Here is a 24,185-nt window from a genome sequence, read left to right as displayed (position 1 = left end):
TGTGGGCCAATCACAGCTCACTAAGAAGAGAAGCAGAGCTGTTATGAATCAGACTGATTCATAGCAGCTTTGCTAACATTGTGATCATGTGTTCGCATAGCGATCACATGATCACCAGGGGGTCCCGTTCACCGGGATTTTCATTCATTCAATTGCGGTGGGGTGCCCCCCTGTGTTAGTGCAGCCAGAGTGACGTACCCGTACGTCACTTTGCCTGTAGCTGCCGCCTGGCCGCAGTACATTGTGGTCAGGCGGTCGGCAAGCGGTTAAAGAAAATTAAGCAGTACAAAACCCACAAGCAGACATTTATTATATTGCAATTTACCCATTCATAGATGTGATGGCTGCATTAGTTTTCTTTTTTAGGCTGTTTCTCTTATTTTCAGCTGGTGATCTGGCCGGTAAGTCTGTTGTTTTTCAAAAGTACAACCCATCTTGCAGATATCAGTTAGAGGGATGAGACAAACCATTTACCATTGACAGAGGTGCTTACAATGATCAGGTTTTATTTATTTATCTAAAACCTTCATATCAAAAGTAAAAAAAACGGTTTGTTGTAACTGTTTACAAAGTGTTAAGCTCGGTTCCCACTACTGTGAGACTTCAGTTGAGCGACTTCTAGTGCAACTTTCATGTGAATTAGCTGTTATGCGACTTTGGCTTTGTTTAGAGACCCTCTGAAGTCAAAAAATGCTGCATCAAAGTCGCAAATCTTAAGAAAATCCTTGCAACTTTTGTGGTTTTACTATTGCAGTCTACGGCAGTAAAAGTTGCACCAAAGATTCAGAAAAGTAGTGCAGGAACTTATTTTTAAGTTGCTGTGACTTGAGCCACATTGATTAAGAGAGCACCCATTAAAATGAGTGTTTTGACTTGTCATGACTTTGTGTCGCAAGCTGCATAAGTCGCATCAGTGTAAACTGGGGCTCAGCTGGGGTTTGGTTTCAATTTGTTAGTGTATTTAAATCTGCTTGTACATCTAACACTCCTCCCCCAGACTGAGATTACTGCTGTCCTAAAGTGTCTCTGTTGCTCCTCCATCTAGAGTGGGGGCACTCTAATACAGGAGGTGTGTTACTGGTCAGATCACCAGGTGAAAGCATGGGGAATCATTTTATCATCAGTAGATCTGATAACTGCATTAGTTTTCTTTTTTAGGCTTTCTTTCCTTTGGTTTCAACTGGTAATCTGGCCAGTAAGTTTGTTGTTTTTCAAAAGAAACAAACTCTCCTCCAGATGTTTCATTTTAGAGGGATGAGACAAACCATTTAACACTGGCAGGAGTGCTTAAAATAGACTTTTATGTATTCATGTAAAACCTTTAGCCCAAAATTGATCATAAAGTGTTAGCTGGAGTTTGGCTTCAATTTGTTAGTGTACTTAAATCTGCTAGTCCATCTAACAATCCCCTTCTCCCAGACTGACAGTGCTGCTGTCTGCTGTGCCTCCTGTGCTTCTTCATCCAAAGTGGGGGTGCTCTAATACAATAGGTGTGTTACTGGCCAGATCACCAGGTGAAAACAAAGGGGGAAAAAACTAAAAAAAAAACTAAAACTAGTGCAGCCACCACATCTAATGACTGGTAAGCTGCAATATATTAAATTTGTCTTTGGGGCTTAATACAACTTTAATTTGTTAGTCAAGTCCATCCAGATCTGCTAGTCTAACACTCCCCAGACTGGCAATGCTGTTGTCTAAGGGTGGCTCTATGCTCCTTCATAGAAAGGAGACACCCAAGGGCATGTTACTGGCCAGATCATCAGATGTAAATACAGGAGAAAAGCCTAAAAACTTGAATGCAGCCATCACTTCTAAAGCCTTGTACACACAATGAGAAAATTGGGACGGAAAATACCACTTTTGGAGCGATCCTCCGATATCCTGATCATTAGTATACAGCTTTTAAGAGCCAGTCATGACAGTTCATACGAAATTATCCGAAGGGACAAGGTTGAAAACTTTTCTTGTGCAATAACAGAACAAACAATTTTTGTTTAACCACTTGCCGTCCAGAGGATTTACCCCCCCCCCCCCCCGAACAGGCCTTTTTTTGCGATACGACGCTACATTAATTTAACTGACAATTGCACGGTCATGCAATGTTGTACATAAATTAAATGTATGTCCTTTTTTCCCCACAAATAGAACTTTCTTTCGATGGTATTTGATCACTTGTGCGGGTTTTTATTTTTTTGCGCTATGAACAAAAAAAGATCGACAATTTTGAAAAAAATATATATATTTTTGACGTTTTGCTATTAAACATGTCCAATAAAAAAATTTAAATATAAAATTTTGTCATAAATTTAGGCCAAAATGTATTCTGCTACATCCCAATACATGTAAAGTAATTGGTTTATGTGAAAGTTATAGCGTTTACAGGCCCGTATGTGGGCGCCATGCATCTAAGGAGGAGGAGCCAAACTTTGGTACGATTGCTTGCTGCTAGTGGAGTGTTGAGCATCTGAATTTTGTAGATTTATACTGTTTTTATATAAATATTTTGTAAGTGTTATATTAATAGTGGGGAAAATAAAGTCTCAAACTATGTTTTGGCCTTTTTATTACATGGTCACATATCCATCAATCTCTGAGCATTAGCAGAGAAGTGGGATATCACCTGGATAAGAAGTGGATTTCAGGACCAGTAGGGCTGCTGTATTGAATGGGATGAGGATATTGGAGGTGAGCAGGTTTTTCACCTGGTGTGGTGGAGGTGCACCAATTGTGAAAGGAAGACGTGTACACAGTCACGTGCAGATGTGCATGTACTGCGAAGATTTATTTGGACGTTTATATTTTGGACTTGGGTTACATTATCATTAATTTTTGCACTAATTGTGTTAATATGTTTGTATTGCATTGGACTTTTTTATTGTATCATTTACAATACAATACATTACATCATCGTGAGAGTTGTATTCTGTCTTACGAGACTTTTCGTAAACTCTTCATTTTCCATATGAGACTAGCATGCAAAAAAAAACAGATGACCATTCGTCCGATATTCCCATCATGTGTACCAGGCATAGGAATTTGTATTTGTATATTGGATATATTATGTTTTTGGTTTTAATACCGCTTTAAGGTGATTTTCTGATGGTACAATAAGCAAAGTGCAGCATACATTTTAAATTTCTCTGTATTATACTTGACAGTAGCGCAATACAGGTACGATTCCTTTGCAAACATTATTCTAAATATTTAGTTCCTGCAAAGCAATATAATTGAATGTGATTCCATCTCCGTACCCCGCTGGCCAAACACTGCTCCTTCCCCTGGCTCATTGTGTGTGAACTTGGCCCGGCTGTGCTGCGTCACCACTTGCTGAAAAGGTTGTCAGGTACACAAACCACAGGCTCCCAGACACACAATGGCTCAATCAGTTCTGGTAAAACCGGCTTTCACAATCCAAAGAGAGGACAAGAGAAGTCCAGGGGACCATGGCAACACAAAACAGGGATGGGGCGTTCTCCAAAAGTGGACTTCAGAAGATGGATCCCCCAGCAGTGTCCTGTATCTGTGAGCTGTGTGACTGTGGGTGAGATAAGAAAACAGCAGACCTGAGAGTTTTTGTATCTTGTTCTGTATGCTTTACAATGTACACCATAATGGTAGAGAGGACAACATTCTCTCTTCACATTCAATCAATGCATTCAGTTTACTGAAGGACATAAGACCCTGAACAGAGCATTGTTCGGTGTTCGGTGAATGTGATGACCTGTGTGTTAGGTGAAGTAGAGTCATATATTCATAAACTTGGATATAAACAAAGTAATAGATATAAAACAGCTACTGGCTTTTATACCACCACAAGCGGTTGGTCATACACTGACAGATCTATTATTTAGGATGACAATAGATGTTCTCTTGCCTTTTCTAAAATCTCTGCATTCCACTCCTCCTGATTTAACATCTTTTCTGATCAATTTTACAAAAGCTTTTTGTTGCTGTTGTTGTGCAATGTCTCCACTTTAAAATCATTATTAGATTAACTCTACTTTTCTTGAAAGAAAGAAATCCCCCTCTGGGTGACCTCTGTACATTGCAAGGATTTTAACAAAGTTTGTTGCAGATTCCTGCCTTTTGTTATTGTAGTATTTCTCAACCTTTTTTCAGTAACGGCACCATTTAAAGGTATGCAAAATCTTGAAAGAAAAAAACCTGAGCATGGGACGATACACACAACTGCCGTGATGATATTAACTTCACAACTCCCCTTCACATCAGAGGTCCCCCTTTACATCAGAGGTCCCCTTCACATCAGAGGCCCCCCTTTACATCAGAGCTCCCCTTCACATCAGAGCCCCCCCCCCCCTTCACATCAGAGGACTCCCTGTACATCAGAGCTCCCCCTGTACATCAGAGCTCCCCTTCACATCAGAGGTCCCCGTGTACATCAGAGCTCCCCTTCACATCAGAGGTCCCCCTGTACATCAGAGCTGCCCTTCACATCAGAGGTCCCCCTGTACATCAGACCTCCCCTTCACATCAGAGGTCCCCCTATACATCAGAGCTCCCCTTCAGATCAGAGGTCCCCCCGTACATCAGAGCTCCCCTTCAGATCAGAGGTCCCCCTGTACATCAGAGGTCCCCCTTTACATCAGAGCTCCCCTTCACATCAGAGGTTCCCCTGTACATCAGAGCTCCCCTTCACATCAGAAGCCCCCCTTTACATCAGAGCTCCCCTTCACATCAGAGGTCCCCCTTTATATCAGAGATCCCCTTCACATTAGAGGTCCCCCTGTACATCAGAGCTCCCCTTCACATCAGAGGTCCCCCTGTACATCAGAGCTCCCCTTCACATCAGAGGTCCCCCTGTACATCAGAGCTCCCCTTCACATCAGAGGTCCCCCTGTACATCAGAGCTCCCCTTCACATCAGAGGTCCCCCTTTACATCAGAGCTCCCCTTCACATCAGAGGTCCCCCTGTACATCAGAGCTCCCCTTCACATCATAGGTCCCCCTGTACATCAGAGCTCCCCTTAACATCAGAGGTCCCCCTTTACATCAGAGCTCCCCTTCACATCAGAGGCCCCCCTTTACATCAGAGCTCCCCTTCACATCAGAGGTCCCCCTTTATATCAGAGATCCCCTTCACATCAGAGGTCCCCCTGTACATCAGAGCTGCCCTTCAAATCAGAGGTCCCCCTGTACATCAGAGCTCCCCTTCACATCAGAGGTCCCCCTGTACATCAGAGCTCCCCTTCACATCAGAGGTCCCCCTGTATATCAGAGCTCCCCTTCACATCATAGGTCCCCCTGTACATCAGAGCTCCCCTTCACATCAGAAGCCCCCCTTTACATCAGAGCACCCCTTCACATCAGAGGTCCCCCTGTACATCAGAGCTCCCCTTCACATCAGAGGTCCCCCTGTACATCAGAGCTCCCTTTCACATCAGAGGTCCATCTGTACATCAGAGCTCCCGTTCACATCAGAGGTCCCCCTGTACATCAGAGCTCCCCCTGTACATCAGAGCTCCCCCTGTACATCAGAGGTCCATCTGTACATCAGAGCTCCCCTTCACATCAGAGGTCCCCCTGTACATCAGAGCTCCCCTTCACATCAGAGGTCCCCCTTTACATCAGAGCTCCCCTTCACATCAGAGGTCCCCCTGTACATCAGAGCTCCCCTTCACATCATAGGTCCCCCTGTACATCAGAGCTCCCCTTCACATCAGAGGTCCCCCTTTACATCAGAGCTCCCCTTCACATCAGAGGCCCCCCTTTACATCAGAGCTTCCCTTCACATCAGAGGCCCCCCTTTACATCAGAGCTCCCCTTCACATCAGAGGCCCCCCTTTACATCAGAGCTTTCCTTCACATCAGAGGTCCCCCTTTACATCAGAGGTCCCCCTGTACATCAGAGCTCCCCTTCACATCAGAGGTCCCCCTGTACATCAGAGCTCCCCTTTACATCAGAGGCCCCCCTTTACATCAGAGCTTTCCTTCACATCAGAGGTCCCCCTTTACATCAGAGGTCCCCCTGTACATCAGAGCTCCCCTTCACATCACAGGTCCCCCTGTACATCAGAGCTCCCCTTCACATCAGAGGTCCCCCTTTACATCAGAGCTCCCCTTCACATCAGAGGTCCCCCTGTACATCAGAGCTCCCCTTCACATCAGAGGTAACCCTGTACATCAGAGCTCCCCTTCACATCAGAGGTCCCCCTGTACATCAGAGCTCCCCTTCACATCATAGGTCCCCCTGTACATCAGAGCTCCCCTTCACTTCAGAGGTCCCCCTTTACATCAGAGCTCCCCTTCACATCAGAGGTCCCCCTGTACATCAGAGCTCCCCTTCACATCAGAGGTCCCCCTGTACATCAGAGCTCCCCTTCACATCAGAAGCCCCCCTTTACATCAGAGCTCCCCTTCACATCATAGGTCCCCCTGTACATCAGAGCTCCCCTTCACATCAGAAGCCCCCCTTTACATCAGAGCTCCCCTTCACATCAGAGATCCCCCTGTACATCAGAGCTCCCCTTCACATCAGAGGTCCCCCTGTACATCAGAGCTCCCCTTCACATCAGAGGTAACCCTGTACATCAGAGCTCCCCTTCACATCAGAGGTCCCCCTGTACATCAGAGCTCCCCTTCACATCATAGGTCCCCCTGTACATCAGAGCTCCCCTTCACTTCAGAGGTCCCCCTTTACATCAGAGCTCCTGTTCACATCAGAGGTCCCCCTGTACATCAGAGCTCCCCTTCACATCAGAGGTCCCCCTGTACATCAGAGCTGACCTTCACATCAGAAGCCCCCCTTTACATCAGAGCTCCCCTTCACATCATAGGTCCCCCTGTACATCAGAGCTCCCCTTCACATCAGAAGCCCCCCTTTACATCAGAGCTCCCCTTCACATCAGAGATCCCCCTGTACATCAGAGCTCCCCTTCACATCAGAGGTCCCCCTGTACATCAGAGCTCCCCTTCACATCAGAGGTCCATCTGTACATCAGAGCTCCCCTTCACATCAGAGGTCCCCCTGTACATCAGAGCTCCCCTTCAGATCAGAGGTCCCCCTGTACATCAGAGGTCCCCCTTTATATCAGAGATCCCCTTCACATCAGAGGTCCCCCTGTACATCAGAGCTCCCCTTCACATCAGAGGTCCCCCTGTACATCAGAGGTCCCCCTTTATATCAGAGATCCCCTTCACATCAGAGGTCCCCCTGTACATCAGAGCTCCCCTTCACATCAGAGGTCCCCCTGTACATCAGAGCTCCCCTTCACATCAGAGGTCCCCCTGTATATCAGAGCTCCTCTTCACATCAGAGGTCCCCCTGTACATCAGAGCTCCCTTTCACATCAGAGGTCCATCTGTACATCAGAGCTCCCCTTCACATCAGAGGTCCCCCTGTACATCAGAGCTCCCCTTCACATCAGAGGTCCCCCTTTACATCAGAGCTCCCCTTCACATCAGAGGTCCCCCTGTACATCAGAGCTCCCCTTCACATCATAGGTCCCCCTGTACATCAGAGCTCCTCTTCACATCAGAGGTCCCCCTTTACATCAGAGCTCCCCTTCACATCAGAGGCCCCCCTTTACATCAGAGGTCCCCCTGTACATCAGAGCTCCCCTTCACATCAGAGGTCCCCCTGTACATCAGAGCTCCCCTTTACATCAGAGGTCCCCCTTTTCATCAGAGGTCCCCCTGTACATCAGAGCTCCCCTTCACATCACAGGTCCCCCTGTACATCAGAGCTCCCCTTCACATCAGAGGTCCCCCTTTACATCAGAGCTCCCCTTCACATCAGAGGTTCCCCTGTACATCAGAGCTCCCCTTCACATCAGAGGTAACCCTGTACATCAGAGCTCCCCTTCACATCAGAGGTCCCCCTTTACATCTGAGCTCCCCTTCACATCAGAGGCCCCCCTTTACATCAGAGCGCCCCTTCACATCAGAGGTCCCCCTGTACATCAGACCTCCCCTTCACATCAGAGGTCCCCCTTTACATCAGAGGTCCCACTGTACATCAGAGGTCCCCCTTTACATCAGAGCTCCCCTTCACATCAGAGGTCCCCCTTTACATCAGAGCTCCCCTTCACATCATAGGTCCCCCTGTACATCAGAGCTGACCTTCACATCAGAGGTGCCCCTGTACATCAGAGCTCCCCTTCACATCAGAGGTCCCCCTTTACATCAGAGCTCCCCATTTACATCAGAGGTCCACCTGTACATCAGAGCTCCCCTTCACATCAGAGGTCCCACTGTACATCAGAGCTCCCCTTCACATCAGAGGTCCCCCTGTACATCAGAGCTCCCCTTCACATCAGAGGTCCCCCTTTACATCAGAGCTCCCCTTCACATCAGAGGTCCCCCTTTACATCAGAGCTCCCCTTCACATCAGAGGTCCCCCTGTACATCAGAGCTCCTCTTCACATCATAGGTCCCCCTGTACATCAGACCTCCCCTTCACATCATAGGTCCCCCTGTACATCAGAGCTCCCCTTCACATCAGAGGTCCCCCTGTACATCAGAGCTTCCCTTCACATCAGAAGTCCCCCTGTACATCAGAGCTCCCCTTCACATCAGAGGTCCCCCTATACATCAGAACTCCCCTTCATATCAGAGGTCCCCCTATATATCAGATCTCCCTTTCATATCAGGGATCCCCCTGTACATCAGAGCTCCCCTTCACATCAGAGGTCTTCCTGTACATCAGAGCCCCCCTTCAAATCAGAAGTCCCCTTGTACATCAGAACTCCCTTTAACATCAGAGGTCCCCCTGTACATCAGACTTCCCCTTCATATCAGAACTCTTTTTCACATCAGAGGTCCCCCTCTACATCAGAGCTCCCCTTCACACCAGAGGTCCCCCTGTATATCAGAGCTCCCCTTCACATCAGAGCCCCCCCCCCTTAACGTCAGAGGTCCCCTGTACATTAGAGCTCCCCTTCACATCAGAGGTCCCCCTCTACATCAGAGCTCCCCTTCACATCAGAGGTCACTCTGTACATCAGAGCTCCCCTTCACATCAGAGGTCACTCTGTACATCAGAGCTCCCTTTCACATCAGAGGTCTTCCTGTACATCAGAGGTCCCCCTGTACATCAGAGCTCCCTTCACATCAGAGGTCCCCCTGTACATCAGAGCCCCCCTCACGTCGAGGTCCCCCCTGTACATTAGAGCTCCCCTTCACATCAGAGGTCCCCCTTTACATCAGAGGTCCCACTGTACATCAGAGCTCCCTTCACATCAGAGGTCCCCCTGTACATCAGAGCTCCCCTTCACATCAGAGCCCCCCCCTTCATGTCAGAGGTCCCCTGTACATCAGAGCTCCCCTTCACATCAGAGGTCACTCTGTACATCAGAGCTCCCCTTCATGTCAGAGGTCCCCTGTACATTAGAGCTACCTTTCACATCAGAGGTCTTCCTGTACATCAGAGGTCCCCCTGTACATCAGAGCCCCCCTCACGTCGAGGTCCCCCCTGTACATTAGAGCTCCCCTTCACATCAGAGTTCCCCCTGTACATCTAAGGCTCCCCCATCACAAAGTCCCTTATCACATGTTTAGGGACCAGCGAAAAACCAGCTGAAACCAACATCTGTGAGGAGTTCCAAATCAGATAAGGTTTATGTTACACACACTGTGCCCCTTTACATGTCAGAGACCACTGGGAGAGTCAACCCCTTAGCTCTTACATTTATATATTTTACAGCATAAATAAGATCAAGAATTAACGTCACTCCAAGTTAAAATTTACAAATGTCAACTCTGTCCTTCTGGAGATAAGTCCTGAGGGCGTGGGGTATATTAAGTGCCCCCCCCCCCCCTCCCCGAAGGTGCTTGCGGGTTTTCATGTAGCGCTGAGTTGTAATGACTATGCAGAATTCTATACATGCAGAAATTGGGAAATTGCGTTTGAGAAAGATGTAAAATGGCTGCAATTCATACAAAATTGAGGACAGCGAGATGATTAAAATGATCATTTTAGAGTCACCCCATCACATTGTAGCCCCTCCAATACATGGGAGCCTCCCATTATATCAGAGAAGTCCCATGAGAGTGTCCCCCCATCACATGAGGGTTCACCATCACCACCGAGTCCTTCCCTGGATCCTCTCACCCATGTCTGATCAAGGGAAAACTAGGTCTCATGCTCATGACACCCCTGGAGAATCCAAAGGGCACCTTGATTGAGAAACAATGTTCTAAAGAAGTAGCTGTTTGTCTGCGTCCATGTGCAGAGTGAATCTGTATTGGAATGCTTTTATAATTATCAATCAGCTGCTGCACTTGCAAGGTTCTAATGAGGAAAGTGGCAGGGCCTGCATCCCTTTAGATGCGATTCCCATTTGAGAATATCTCATCAAGAATGACATTTTTGTTGAAGGGGATGCTCAAAATCTGACTTGTATCTTAGTGTGGACTTCTGGGAAAAATCAGTTAGTGTGATTACACAAGGAGGAAATGACTGTTTACAGAATGTGTACAGAATGCCTCCAGGTTGCCATATTGCATTTTACAGAAAATTACAGTGCTGCAGATTGAAAAGGAAAGAAGTCATTTTTCAATAAAATTTAATTACAATATGACACAATTGTATGCTATATATATTTTTTTCCCACAAAAGTGAAGTAACCTTTAAAGGGTTAGTTCACCTTTACCAAAAAAAACTGCCTATGCAGATAAGGGACGTCTGTAGATAAAAACAAACTGCACAGCTCTGACTTAAAGTTGAATAATACCCCTGCTATAGGTATAGGTATAGGCCAATTATGTGCCTCATGAAGCCTGGAGAGAGATATAGATAGATAGATAGATAGATAGATAGATAGATAGATAGATAAACTCTCAGTTCGCTCTCCACATCTTACAGATGACGCCAGATGCCAGAATAATGTCAGTTCTGTACTCATATGAGCAAGGGTTAAATCAGCGGCTGCCCAATGGCCAAAGAAAACAGACCTCATTTGTAGAAGAAAACTCAGATAAGACAGCAGGAGGAAAGTAGAGGAGGTGGAGACCTGTCAACAGCAGCTTAAATGGAGCACAAAGTCCAGTGTAAAATGCAGAAACAGAGGTACACTTTGAAGAACTGTGCAGGGGAGCGTGTCAACAGGAGGCAGAGAATCAGCAGTGCATTGATCTTCCCAGTGAATGGCTGTGCAGGGGGAAGGGGGGGGGATACCACTACAAGTCTGAGCATTGGATTAGGCTGTGTTCCCAGGTAGAACACAAAGAAGAAAACTGACCAATCTGGGATGGATGTGTTCTCATGAATAGCATGGTCAGTTTGAAATAGTAAAGCAGAAGGACTGGCAGGAACCCCTGTTATTTCATACAAAGGAAGTAATACAAAAAGAGCAGGATACTTTTTCATACAAGTACATGGTACAACAGACACATATCAGGGATATGAAATGTTTGGGTAACATACACTTTGGGGTTTATTTACTAAAGCTGGTTCACTCACAAACATGTGCATTTCTGCATGGAAACCAATCAGGTTTTATTGCCAAAGCTTAACTGAACAAGCTGAAGTTAGAAGCTAATTGGCTACCATGCACAGCTGCACCAGATTCGGAGTGCTTCAGTTTTAGTAAATATCTCCCTTTATGTCCAAATGAGATCTGGTGTATATTTCTGCTACTTGCTTGCAAATGTAATTTTTTTTTTTTTTAAATTTTAGAAATGTGGAGCTTGACACTTTATAAATTCTCAAAAACAATCACTATAGAAAATATTGGTCTCTTTACAGGCGACATAAACATCATAAAGGCTGCAAGAAACAACATAGAGTTCAGCGAAGAGAGACAAATGGAGATTGTTATATCACCCACTATAAGGCCACCTTTAATGTACCAAGGCGTGAGTGATGACCTTCTGTGAAGTACTGCATGTCACATATATGTAATCTGAGCACTGATATCTATATTGTTTGTGTAACAGATCATGCTAAGTGGATGGATTAACAGTCTGACAGTTTAGAGTAAATATTTTCCAGTTGCACATTACAATGAATATCTGCATTGTAAATGTAGTGACGACTTGGTAATAATGCCTAACCCCAGCTTTCTTGTGATGTTAAATAGTTTGTTGGGACCGAGCTATACTATTTCCTTCAATAACAGATGCATCTGCTGGAAGCACAGTATAAACTGTAGGTAGCATCAGCTGCATTGGCACCACAGTGGCTAAATGGTTAGCACTTCCACCTGGCAGTACTAGGGTTGTTGGTTCAAATCCCAACCATGGCACCACCTGCCTGGAGTTTGCATGTTCTCCCTGTGCCTGCATGGGTTTCCTCCAGGTACTCCAGTTTCCTCCCACACTCCAAAGACATGCTGGTAGGTTAATTGGATCCTGTCTAAAAAATTGTTCCTAGTATGTGTATGTATGAATGTGAGGGACCTTAGATTGTACACCCCTTGAGGGTTAGGGACTGATGTGAATGTACAAAATATATATATATATATGTGTGTGTGTGTAAAGCATTGTGTAAAATTGACAGCACTATATAAGTACCTGAAATAAAAAAATATACTATATACTTGGAATATAGAGACTTCAAGTCCAGTTCTGGAAAAAAAAAAACAAGTTAAGCTGAGCACCACCCACAGGAAGCCTTGTGGTTTTATGAATGAATACAAGACTTCCAGTGGTAGCTGTCCAATATGATCACCAGGTGTCATCCACTGGTGCATCCCCCCGCCATCTTTATGGTGGAGCGCATGTGCGGCCATATGCGGCTTGGCTCAGTGATGCTATGCACCACCCTTGACGGCACAGGCGTCCTGGGTTGGGATCCCTTCAAATAGGGGAGGCGGGTAGCGGCTCATGGCGGCATGATGGTGGCTTTTCAGGCCTCTAGTTCGTGATGTCATCCGTCCGCCTCTGTACCCCAGCCAATCAGAGAAAGCCCTGTATTAATTTATGAAATATACAAGGCATCCTGTGAATGGCTGAGCAGCGCTCAGCTCAACTCAACTTTTTTCCAGGAATGGAACCTGAAATCCCAGTACTGCTGCCAGAAGACAGCGCTGTATACTGTATGTAGCTCAATGAAGCAAATAGGTTGTTTGGACCACTTCGGTCCACACAAACTATTTAAAGTCACAAAAACCTGGAGTTAGGGTTTGTGTTAAGAAGCACATACTATACTTTTCTAACTGAAGAAATGGTTGTTTTTCAAGACTGGTCAGTCTCAGAACAGGGTGTGTAATGAATAAGTAATACAGCACATTGCCAACTCAGACATCGAAATGTTCAAGATGCCAGACCTACACGACACCTAGGGGCATATTTATAAAGCAGTGAATCTATATTCTTCAGTCACTGCAGATGAATCTTCCTGGTGCATGCGTTTTAAATGGCAGTGACTTATTCACTACCAGTGAATGTTTAGTGAAAATGACCTTCTACCTATCTAATGGTTATAATACTGAAGAACCTTCATTCCCATGTTTTTATCTTGTCAAAGAGACTTATAGTAGGAGGCACAAAAAAGAAATAATCTTTCTGAATCTATATACACTGCTCAAAAAAATTAAAGTAACACTTTTTAATCAGAGTATAGCATCAAGTCAATTAAACTCCTGGGATATTGATCTGGTCAGTTAAGTAGCAGAGGGGGTTGTTAATCAGTTTCAGCTGCTTTGGTGTTAATGAAATTAACAACTGGTGCACTAGATGGGCAACAATGAGATGACCCTCAAAACAGGAATGGTTTTACAGCTGGAGGCCACTGACATTTTTTTCCCTACTCATCTTTTCTGACTGGTTTTCACTAGTTTTGCATTTGGCTAGGGTCAGTGTCATTACTGGTAGCATGAGGCGATACCTGGACCCTACAGAGGTTGCACAGGCAGTCCAACTCCTACAGGTTGGCACATCAATACGTGCCATTGCCAGAAGGTTTGCTGTGTCTCCCAGCTCAGTCTCAAGAGCATGGAGGAGATTCCAGTAGACAGGCAGTTACTCTAGGAGAGCTGGACAGGGCCGTAGAAAGTCCTTAACCCATCAGGAGGACCAGTATCTGCTCCTTTGTGCAAGGAGAACAGGATGAGCACTGCCAGAGCCCTACAAAATTACCTCCAGCAGGCCACTGGTGTGAATGTCTCTCACCAAACAATCAGAAACAGACTTCATGAGGGTGGTCTGAGGGCTCGATGTCCTCTAGTGGGCCCTATGCTCACTGCCCGGCACCATAGAGCTTGATTGGCATTTGCCAATGAACACCAGAATTGGCAGGTCCACCACTGGCGCCCTGTGCTTTTCACAGATGAGAGCAGGTTCACCCTGAGCACATGTGACAGACGTGAAAGGGTCTGGAGAAGCCATGGAGAAAGTTATGCTGCCTGTAACATCATTCAGCATGACCGTTTTGGTGGTGGGTCAGTGATGGTATGGGAAGGCATATCCACAGAGGGAAGCACAGACCTCTACAGTCTATACAATGGCACCCTGACTGCCATTAGGTATTGGGATGAAATTCTTGGACCCATTGTCAGACCCTACACTGGTGCAGTGGGTCCTGGTTCTTCTTGGTGCATGATAATGCCTGGCCTCATGTGGTGAGAGTATGCAGGCAGTTCCTGGAGGATGAAGGAATTGATACCATTGAATGGCCCCCACACTCGCCTGACCTAAATCCAATAGAACACCTCTGGGATGTCATGTTTCGGTCATTCCAACGCTGCCAGGTTGCACCTCAGACTGTCCAGGAGCTCAGTGATGCCCTGGTCCAGATCTGGGAGGAAATACCCCAGGACACCATCCATCGTCTCATTAGGCGCATGCCCCGACATTGTCAGGCATGCATACAAGCACATGGGGGCCATACAAACTACTGAGTACTATTTTGAGTTGCTGCAATGAAATTTCAGCAAAATTGACTAGCCTGCTGCATCATTTTTTCACTTTGATTTTCGGAGTGTCTTTGAATTCAGTCCTCTCTGTAGGTTGATAATTTTAATTTCCATCAAACAGTGGGGCATCCTTACATTCCTAACACATTACCCAGTCCATATCAGTATAAATATCCAGCATGATATTTTTCCCCATTGAGATCTGATGTGTTTTCAAAGTGTTCCTTTTAATTTTTTTGAGCTGTGTATTTAGAATAAAAAACAGGTACAATCTTTGTTCTTATTTCCATTATCTAATATTTTCCTTCTTTACAGCCTATTTCAATCCATAACATTTTTCTGGTTTTGGATACAGTGTAGAGTCAGATTTTAATTGTGGTCACTGACAAGATTACCCCCTACTTCCAATCTCAGTAATGATGTCTATGGAACAGGAAGAATAGGGAAATCACTTAGTAAAGGGAAATAAAAGAAGCTAGTTAACAATATTCTAATATTTTAACATTTTGTGTGTACTTTTAATCTGTTATTCCCAACACAGATGTGGCCCCAAGAAGCAGTAAGAGACCCCCTCATACCCCTGTACCCCGGACCTTGCCTCCTATGAACTTGGCCACTACTCAGAGAGCAGAATTTGTACCAAGACCACTTGAAGGAAGACCCAAATTATATGTTCCTCCTGTAAGTACATCAATCAATCCATTTCATTGTTAATTATATAATTGCTATTGACTAGAGATTCAGTAATTAGGAAAATAAACATCAGAACAGTGGGTGGTTGTAAATTTTATGTCTCTTGTGTTCTAGGTTTTAGCCTGTTATAGATTTTGTTGATGGGTTGCTTGTTAGGGCTGGTGAGGAATCAGTTGTATTAGTACCTATCGATATCAGCAGCAAAATTTGGAAACTATAGTAGTTTCCTTGAAGCTGATCTAGATGTGATCTTTAATGCATAGTTACATTGGTCCAGTTTGGACTAATGTAAGTATACATATATCATTCCCGAGGGACCGTTTTTGAAGGTGACAATCACTGTAATAGTCGCTGCTACTACAACGATTGCTGCTATCTTCCAGGTCCTGTGCTGAGCATTTTGTATAGGGACCACAGTGAATTGCTCAGTGGGGATGCTATAGATTTTATTTGCAGAGTAGTTTGTAGTTTTCAGTGATAGGTATTTCTATAAACCTGGCCGATATAACATATTGGTAGATAAGAAAAGATGATGGAATGAGTCATGCATAACCAGGGGCGGACTGACCATTTGGAAACTCGGCACTGCTCGAGGGCCCGGGGTCAGTAGGGGGCCCCATGAGATGCCCCTGGTACCTTAGACACAGGGCCCCATGATCCCCTTTTGCTTGGAGGCCCCATGAGTTGTCAGTCCTCCCCTGTGCATAACATAACATAAAACATGACATATTAGAAAACATAAAACTTGACGTGGTATAAAGCATTACATAATTTAGCATCTTATGATATACTATATAAGTCAGGAAAGCCAGGAAAAGCAAAAATCAGGTTTTAGACTGCACTATTAACATTAAAGTTGTTGTAAACCTCAGACATGAAATATGAACAAAGCATATCCCTCTATAGTGTGTACCTGTCTCAATCCAGGGCACTAAGTGTAATTTCTGTTTGCTGCCTCTTTCCTCTGCTATCAGAATGAGTCATTTCTGACAAGTTTTCCTGACATCAATAGAAAGAAGGTGTCAGGAGAGGGAGCTCAAGTTGATTGACAGCCTCTGCTCTGTTCTTGTGTGCTGTGTAAAGGGGGTGTGTCTCTTCCCTCCAATTAGCTCTCAATGAGCTTTGCAGTGTGTGTCATCAGCTCCCCACCTCCTGCCTCTGGAAGGTGAGAAAAGCTGTGTAAATTCTGAACTTTAAACAGATGTAGAGAACACTGCAGATAAACAGGTACAACTTATGTTGGAGGATTTGTTTATCACTCTGTGTATCACCTGACACCAGTAATATTTAAGGGTTTACAACCAATTTAATCTGTACATTTAAAATTAAAAGCAGCTTCTTGTGTTAATCTCAGTGACCAGCCTCTGCAATTCTACAGCAAGCTAAAGTCTCTGTAGCCACCCTATGATGCTGTACCAACTCTTGCAGGAGACATTTGATATAGTTTTCAGTATACAGGTATACTGACTGTACAGGTAAATGAAGATTATTTTTTATTGCAAGGGAAGGTCATTTCAATGAACGGTTCAGGAAAATATTAAAAGTGGCAATAGTAAAAGGTACTTTACTATGAATGTTCATACATTCTCTGAAGTTTACAGTTCTTTCAATACTACATCAACAGGAGGGTTATTACCAGAGCCCAGAGGAACCCCTGTTAAAACAGACCGTTTATGGGCTACACTATCCTCCAAAGGAGGCAGAAAGAACTATGCCTACACGTCCACCAGACAACCTGCACCCTCCACCTCCTGCAAGTTCACACCATACCACCACCAACAGGGATCAGTTTAAACAATGGAAGACAGAGCGCCAACCACAATATGGAGAACTACCAACTCTAGCAGGTACCACAATAGATAAACCTTTCTAAAAAGAAATCTAAAGCTGAACTCCAGGCACAAAGGCAGGGGAGGCCTGGGCTGGGGTGTTGGGGGCATTTGCCCCCCAGCTCAGTATTATTAAGATATGTTGGTCTGGTGGCTCCCTCATTTAGACAACAATCAGAGTAGAACCCATATAGAGTGACTTCTTGATGGCTATCCGCAATCACAGCATCTGGCAAAATAAATCCTATAGCACAGATTTTATGTGAACAAATGCTGAGAACCATAAAGTGAGCTATTGCTGGAATATGTGCATAATCTTTCTAGAGTCCACAGAACTCTATCATGAAAGGGCCACTTGGTTCTGTTTGCCACCCAGGTCAAAGGATCCAAGTCCTCCCCTGCACACATCTACAGTAAATGCACAGCTGAAATACACTCACCAGCCACTTTATTAGGTACATCTGTTCAATTGCTTGGCAACACAAATTGCTAATCAGCCAATCACATGGCAGCAACTCAATTATTTAGGCATCTAGACGTGGTGAAGACGACTTGTTGAAGTTCAAACCGAGCATCAGAATGGTGTAGAAAGGGGATTTAGTTGATTTTGAACGTGGCATGTTTTTTGGTGCCAGATGAGCTGGTCTGAATATTTCAAGAACTGCTGATCTACTGGGATTTTCATGCACAACCATCTCTAGGGAAATCGAGACTCATCAGACCAGGCAGAATTTTTTCAATCTTCTATCCAAATTTGGTGAGCCTGTGCAAACTGTAGCCTCCGTTTCCTGTTCTTAACTGACAGGAGTGGCACCTGGTGTGGTCTGCTGCTGCTGTAGTCCATCTGCTTCAAGGTTTGACACATTGTGCATTGAGAGATGGTATTCTGCATACCTTGGATGTAGCAAGTGGTTAATTGAATTACTATTGCCTTATCACCTTGAACCAGTCTCCCCATTCTCCTCTGACATCAGTAAGGCATTTTCTTCCACACAACTGCAGCTGACTGGATATTTTCTCTTTTTCAGACTATTCTCTGTAATTCCTAGAGATGATTGTGCGTGAAAATCCCAATAGAGCAGTTTTTTAAATACTCAGACCAGCCCCTCAGGCACCAACAACCATGTCACTTAAATCCCCTTTTTTCCTCATTCTGATGCTCATTTTTTTTACTTCAGCAAGTTGTCTTAACCACATCTACATGCATAGATGCATTGAGTTCCTGCCATGTGATTGGCTGATTAGCAATTTGTGTTATCAAGCAATTTAACAGGTGTGCCTAATAAAGTGGCTGGTGAGTGTGCATAAATACAGTATACTTGCCTGACTTCATTGTGCCAAGTGTAAAGTTTGGTGGAGGGGGGATTATGGTGTGGGGTTGTTTTTCAGGGGTTGGGCTTGGCCCCTTAGTTCTACTGAAGGGAACTCTTAAAGCATCAGCATACCAAGACATTTTGGACAATTTCATGCTCCCAACTTTGTGGGAACAGTATGGAGATGGCCTCTTTCTGTTCCAACATGACTGCACACCAGTGCACAAAGCAAGGTCCATAAAGGCATGGATGAGCGAGTTTGGGGTGGAGGAACTTTACTGGCCTGCACAGAGTCCTGACTTCAACCTGATAGAACACCTCCGGGATGAATTTGAGCGGAGACTGCAAGCGAGGCCTTCTCGTCCAACATCAGTGCCTGACCTCATATATATATATATATATATATATATATATATACATACATATACAGTATATATTTATATATATATATATATATATATATATATATATATATGACATTTCTGTCTATTCACTGCTGAGAATTGCACAGCTCTACTAGGCCGCAGAACCATATTGTTTCCCTGACTTTTCTTTTCTGCAGTTAAGTGATAAAACTGAATATTGGCCCTACCCCTAGCCTGTGAATGGGCTGTAAAGGAGAAGCAGTAAATGCATGACCTTATCTTTCTGTCACTCTGCATCCTCCTCCTATCTGCAAGTTCCTTGAACATGAGCACTGCAGCACAACTGGTTGGCATCTTGTGCTATGCCTCTCTCTTCCAGTCTGAACAGGGGATTGCAAGGGGCTGCAACCATGTCAAGTTCAGAAACATACACTGGTTGCTTTTCGAAATATACTTTATGATTTTTTTAAAATGAACATACCTGCATTAATTGAGGTCAGTCATTAACCATTGCAACTTGTGCGATATGCATTGAATGTTGGAAACTATAAAATTATGAATTAATAGCAATTGTTTGTATTATATATAAAACACATTCATTATTTACAAACAGATATACATTTTTATTGGCATTCTCTATGCTACATATGAAACGATCCTAAACATTTCCAGCTAGATTGGAAAATTTTCAAGGAAGCAATACTCACACTTGATTAACTAGAAATGTACGCTTAAAAATATATTTTCACATATGATTTATACTTAGAATTTCAATGTCACATCACAAGAGCAGAATAAAACATGAATTTGTCACCATTTCTGCCACTTCTGCTAAAGACAGGGAAGGACGGAGTGAGAAATACTGGTGACTTCACTGGGGACAGGTAGCAGCTTGATAATTATGTTGTCTTCACCCTTCAATATTATTGAAATCATTCTGTAGAAGACTAAGGTTTTATATGTCACACTTACATTCAACAAGACATCCAATCACTCTTTATTAAAACTTTAACTCTATAGACCCCTGTACAGTATCTGCTGGTGTAAAACCCCCTATTGTTCTGCTGTGGAGGAAGGCTGCATTGTGTATCATGTACAGAAACATATATATTATTACTGCAGAATTATTTCACGGAACACTACACAAACAAGCAATGAAGCAATCGAACAGGAGAATCCAGGGAGACTAAAGCTACATGCCAATTATCCTGCAGCAATCACAAAGGGCTCGTCAAAATTTCTTGACAATGCGCTAAATATTTAATTATACCTCATTTTGTCAAAGCTAAGCAATATGGTCCAAGAAGAAACTTAAAAAAATGATATTTCTGAGATTTTTATACTACTGCATCTTCCCTTACCCATGTTTGACAGGAGCTGTTCTCTTCCCTGGTGGTGTGTGTGACATGAAAACTACAACCCAAGAGCATTTTGTAGAAAAGAAGATGAAGAGAGTAGAGCCAGCGAGAGCATCACACGATCACCTGACCATGGAAGGTAAAGGACACAACCAAGAGTTCCAAGTACAATCTTAAAATTATATCTAACCCTCCGTTTTGAAGCACCTTCAGCAGCTGATTTAATCATTTACTTCACTATCTTTTAACCTTTACCTATGTTCCAGTTTAACCACTTACCCTCTAGAGGATTTACCCCCTTCCTGACCAGGCCATTTTTTGCGATACGGTGCTACGTTACTTTAACTGACAATTGCGCGGTCATGCAAAGCTGTACATAAATGAAGTTTAAGTCTTTTTTGTTACCACAAATAGAGCTTTCTTTCTGTGGTATTTGATCACCTCCGTTTTATTTATTTTTTGTGCTATAAACAAAAAAAGACTGACAGTTTTGAAAAAGAAACCAATATTTTTGACTTTTTGATATAACACATATCCAGTAAAAAAAAATTCAAAAAAGTTTCTTAATAAATTTAGGCCAAAATGTATTCTGCTACATGTCTTTGCTAAAAAAAATTCCAATAAGTGTATAATAATTGGTTTACGTGAAAGTTTTAGCCAGGGCCTCTATTAGATATCATGGGGTCCTGTACAGCCTAACTGACAGCCCCCCTCCACTGCCAGAGAAAATATCCAACTTATATTTATGGTAAAAATACACTAAAAACTTAATCTGTATTTGTATTGTGTACATTACAAAATCCCAACAAACAGATTTCCTGTTAAATCTAAATGATAAAACTGTACTGAGTTCATGAATAAAACTGTGTGTGTAATTGAGGTCTTGGGGCTCATTCACATGGGTACTGTGGCCTGTAGAGTGGGAATCAGTGGTTTGTTTTTGTGGCTGTCGCCGTATGCAGGCAACCTATGTTACACTATGGAAATGCTGCAGGTCCAAATTTGACAAGCATATGGGTGCAGGTATACAGCCCTGAACACAGACAGTGAGCATTCAGGGCCACTTCCCCACGCCTGCACACCTGTCAGATTAAAACCTGTGTTCATACTGCTGCTGTGTCCCCATAGTGTACCAGGTGGGTCCAGCCACGTGAACAACCCACTCATTCATGCTGTACAGGCTAGGGGACCTGTGTGAATGGGGCATTTTTGACAATTTTTTTTCCTCAGCCCATGAATTTCAATTGGCTGCCTAACGTGTGGGAAAATGCAAAAATACTACAGGCATATTATTTTAAAAGTGTGTTGCACCTAACCACACAGTAGTGTGGTGCCATGCGTTTTGGTGGCTGTGAATGCATCTGTGTTTACTAGACGTGTGGAGATGCAATTAAGTATTCATGGTGCCTGCGCACATCTGCAAAGGGCATTGCTTTTCTTTGCTGTGCAGGAAAATGCGTGCTCTTGCATGCGTTTCTGCACCACAAATGGTGCGAACAAGTCCTAAGGGCCAGTTGACACTATAGATACACAGTCTAGATGTCATATGATGTCCTCCTGGATTGCCACCTCACGTACGCCCGTGGGGCCACACTGTCACTGGCTGTGTCCATCAGACACTGCCAATGACTGATCTATGTACCAACCCATTGCCGGTACCAAGTGACCAATCACAGCAGGTTACATGACAAATGTAAACAATGAATGGCTTCCTTTCATGCCATCCATTGTATACAATTGTGTTGCTAGCTGTGATTGGTCATAGTGATGCATGGTACAGACTGGACCAATTACAGCCCATCTGTGTCATGTGATTATCTGCGGCCAATCACAGCTAATCACAACAAAACAAACTGAATGAATTTCATTCAGTAAAATGCTTGTTTATAGTTACATAGTTAGTCTGGCTGACAAAAGACAAAAGTCCATCCAGTTCAACTATAAAAAAAAAAAATGAATTGTAAATTCAATAATCATAATGTGTAAAAAAAAATACTGATCACTTCCCCAGAGCAGTGCAATGTTAATATATTACTGTTATATTACTCTGCTCAGAGTGTGTTTAAAAAAAATCATTAGAAAAAGTAACAAAAAATGTAATAAAAAATTTGAAAATTAAAAAAGTTTTTTTTTTCATTGTCACTAGTCAGTGTCCCGGATCACCACACCAATTATATGATGATGCTGTACTGCAGTAGTGACAGTGTGTAAAAAAAAATAGAATTTTGTTTGTTAATCTCTTCATTTTCCACAAAATTATGACAAGAAAATGACAGCTTCAAAAAACTTGCCATGCCTCTTAATAAATACCTAAGACTGTCTGCTTTCCAAAAATGGGTAATCGATATCTGTAACGTCCTGACATTTTTGGGTCTCAAGAAATGGGATAGGCCATCAGTACAGCAGGATTGATTGATTTTCAGATATATACAATAGTTTGTGCACTCTATAACTTTCCTACAGACTAAATAATATACACTAATTTGTTTGTTTCACCAAAGAAATGTAGCAGTATACATTTTGGCCTAAATTTATGAATTTATGAATCAATTATTTATTTGCAAAATGTTATAACAGAAATAAAAAAAAAACGTATTTAGCAAAAAATTTAAATTCCAGTGGTGATCAAATACAACCAAAAGAAAGCTCTATTTGTGTGAAAAAAATTATAAAAATTTAGTTTGGGTACAGTGTTGCATGACTGTGCAATTGCTATTCAAAGTGCAACAGTGCTGAAACCTGAAAACTGGCCTGGGCAGGAAAGGAGTAAAAGTGCCCTGTAGGCAAGTAGTTAAGAATCACACTAAAGTAGAAATGTACACAATTATTAAGGGCTGGCTCACACCAGTACAATCTGACAGCCCATTAATTCGAATGGATTGCAAATTGCATCACACTGTACAAAATTAGTGCATTACTTTTGAAAAACGCACCGCACAGAATTCCATGGTACTGCAGTTTGCAATCTGCATTTGGGGTGCTATTAACAATAAAGTAAATTGAAAAACACCAGCGCTCTAATCTTTGTGCTCCTCAGTGTTACACGGTGTTCTGTCACTTGATGAGGTGCAGCCCTCTAAAGATCAGGGAATGTAAGCAATGTCAAGAGAAAACACAAGAAAGCGCACTCTCCTTGTCCATTACCATGATACAAATTTATTAAAAATTTGGTAAAAAAATTTATACTCACAAGCAGACCATAAAAACAGACATTGATCCAAATTTTTCAGTCCCAGACACAGGGGTCCTGTCCCAACAACTTCCTGGTTGGAAATATCTGAAGCATTTTGGGAGACTCACTCCCTTCCTCAGACCTAACAAAGCTCTTAGCTCTGAGGAAGGGAGCACGTCTCCAGAAACGTGTCAGCTATTCCCAACCAGGCAGTTGTTGGGACAGGACCCCTGTGTCTGGGACTGAAAAATTTGGATCAATGTCTGTTTTTATGGTCTGCTTTTGTTACCAATTTTTTTTTATAAATTTGTATCATGGTAATGCACAAGGAGAGTGCACTCTCTTGTGTTTTTCTCTTGACAAAAAAATAGTGACTTTGATACAAAATTTTAGAATTCGTCCAGCCTTACCACTCTACTTTTGCATAACAGTGCTGATTGCTTCTAGTCCTACAAAACGCATCAAGCGTGGCTTCTCTTGCATCCTTCCAATGTAGATAAGTTCTGCTTGTCCCCATTAGTCACTAGATTTAACAAGCATATGATCTGCAGCACCAACACGAGGAACCATGTAATAGGGATGTTGAAAATGCCATTCTACATACCTCCCTTCCTTTCTCTTCTGACAGACAATACATAATTC

The 24,185-nt window shown here is 43.4% G+C and overlaps 1 protein-coding gene across 2 annotated transcripts in view; it reads left to right on the top strand.

Annotated features, from left to right (window-relative positions):
- The window catches only part of LOC149468403 (uncharacterized), a 49,560-nt gene that overhangs the window by 5,796 nt on the left and 19,579 nt on the right, over positions 1–24,185 (top strand). Inside the window, exons 1-5 of one of the 2 annotated variants that reach the window (XM_089670156.1) lie at positions 3,370–3,541; positions 11,705–11,814; positions 15,355–15,494; positions 17,131–17,353; positions 20,388–20,510. In XM_089670156.1, the coding sequence (XP_089526282.1) occupies positions 3,444–3,541; positions 11,705–11,814; positions 15,355–15,494; positions 17,131–17,353; positions 20,388–20,510 (694 nt within the window). In that variant the 5' untranslated portion in view covers positions 3,370–3,443. Of the gene's footprint in view, positions 1–3,369; positions 3,542–11,704; positions 11,815–15,354; positions 15,495–17,130; positions 17,354–20,387; positions 20,511–24,185 lie in introns of those variants that run through there. The other variant, XM_089670157.1, reaches the window with a different exon arrangement.

This window comes from Staurois parvus, unplaced genomic scaffold (genome assembly GCF_062004578.1).
Source record: "Staurois parvus isolate SC_StPar_1 unplaced genomic scaffold, SC_StPar_1.0 ptg000087l, whole genome shotgun sequence".
Taxonomy (NCBI): Eukaryota; Metazoa; Chordata; class Amphibia; order Anura; family Ranidae; genus Staurois; species Staurois parvus.
Note: the sequence above shows the minus strand (reverse complement) of the source record. Positions and strands in the feature narration are given on the sequence as shown.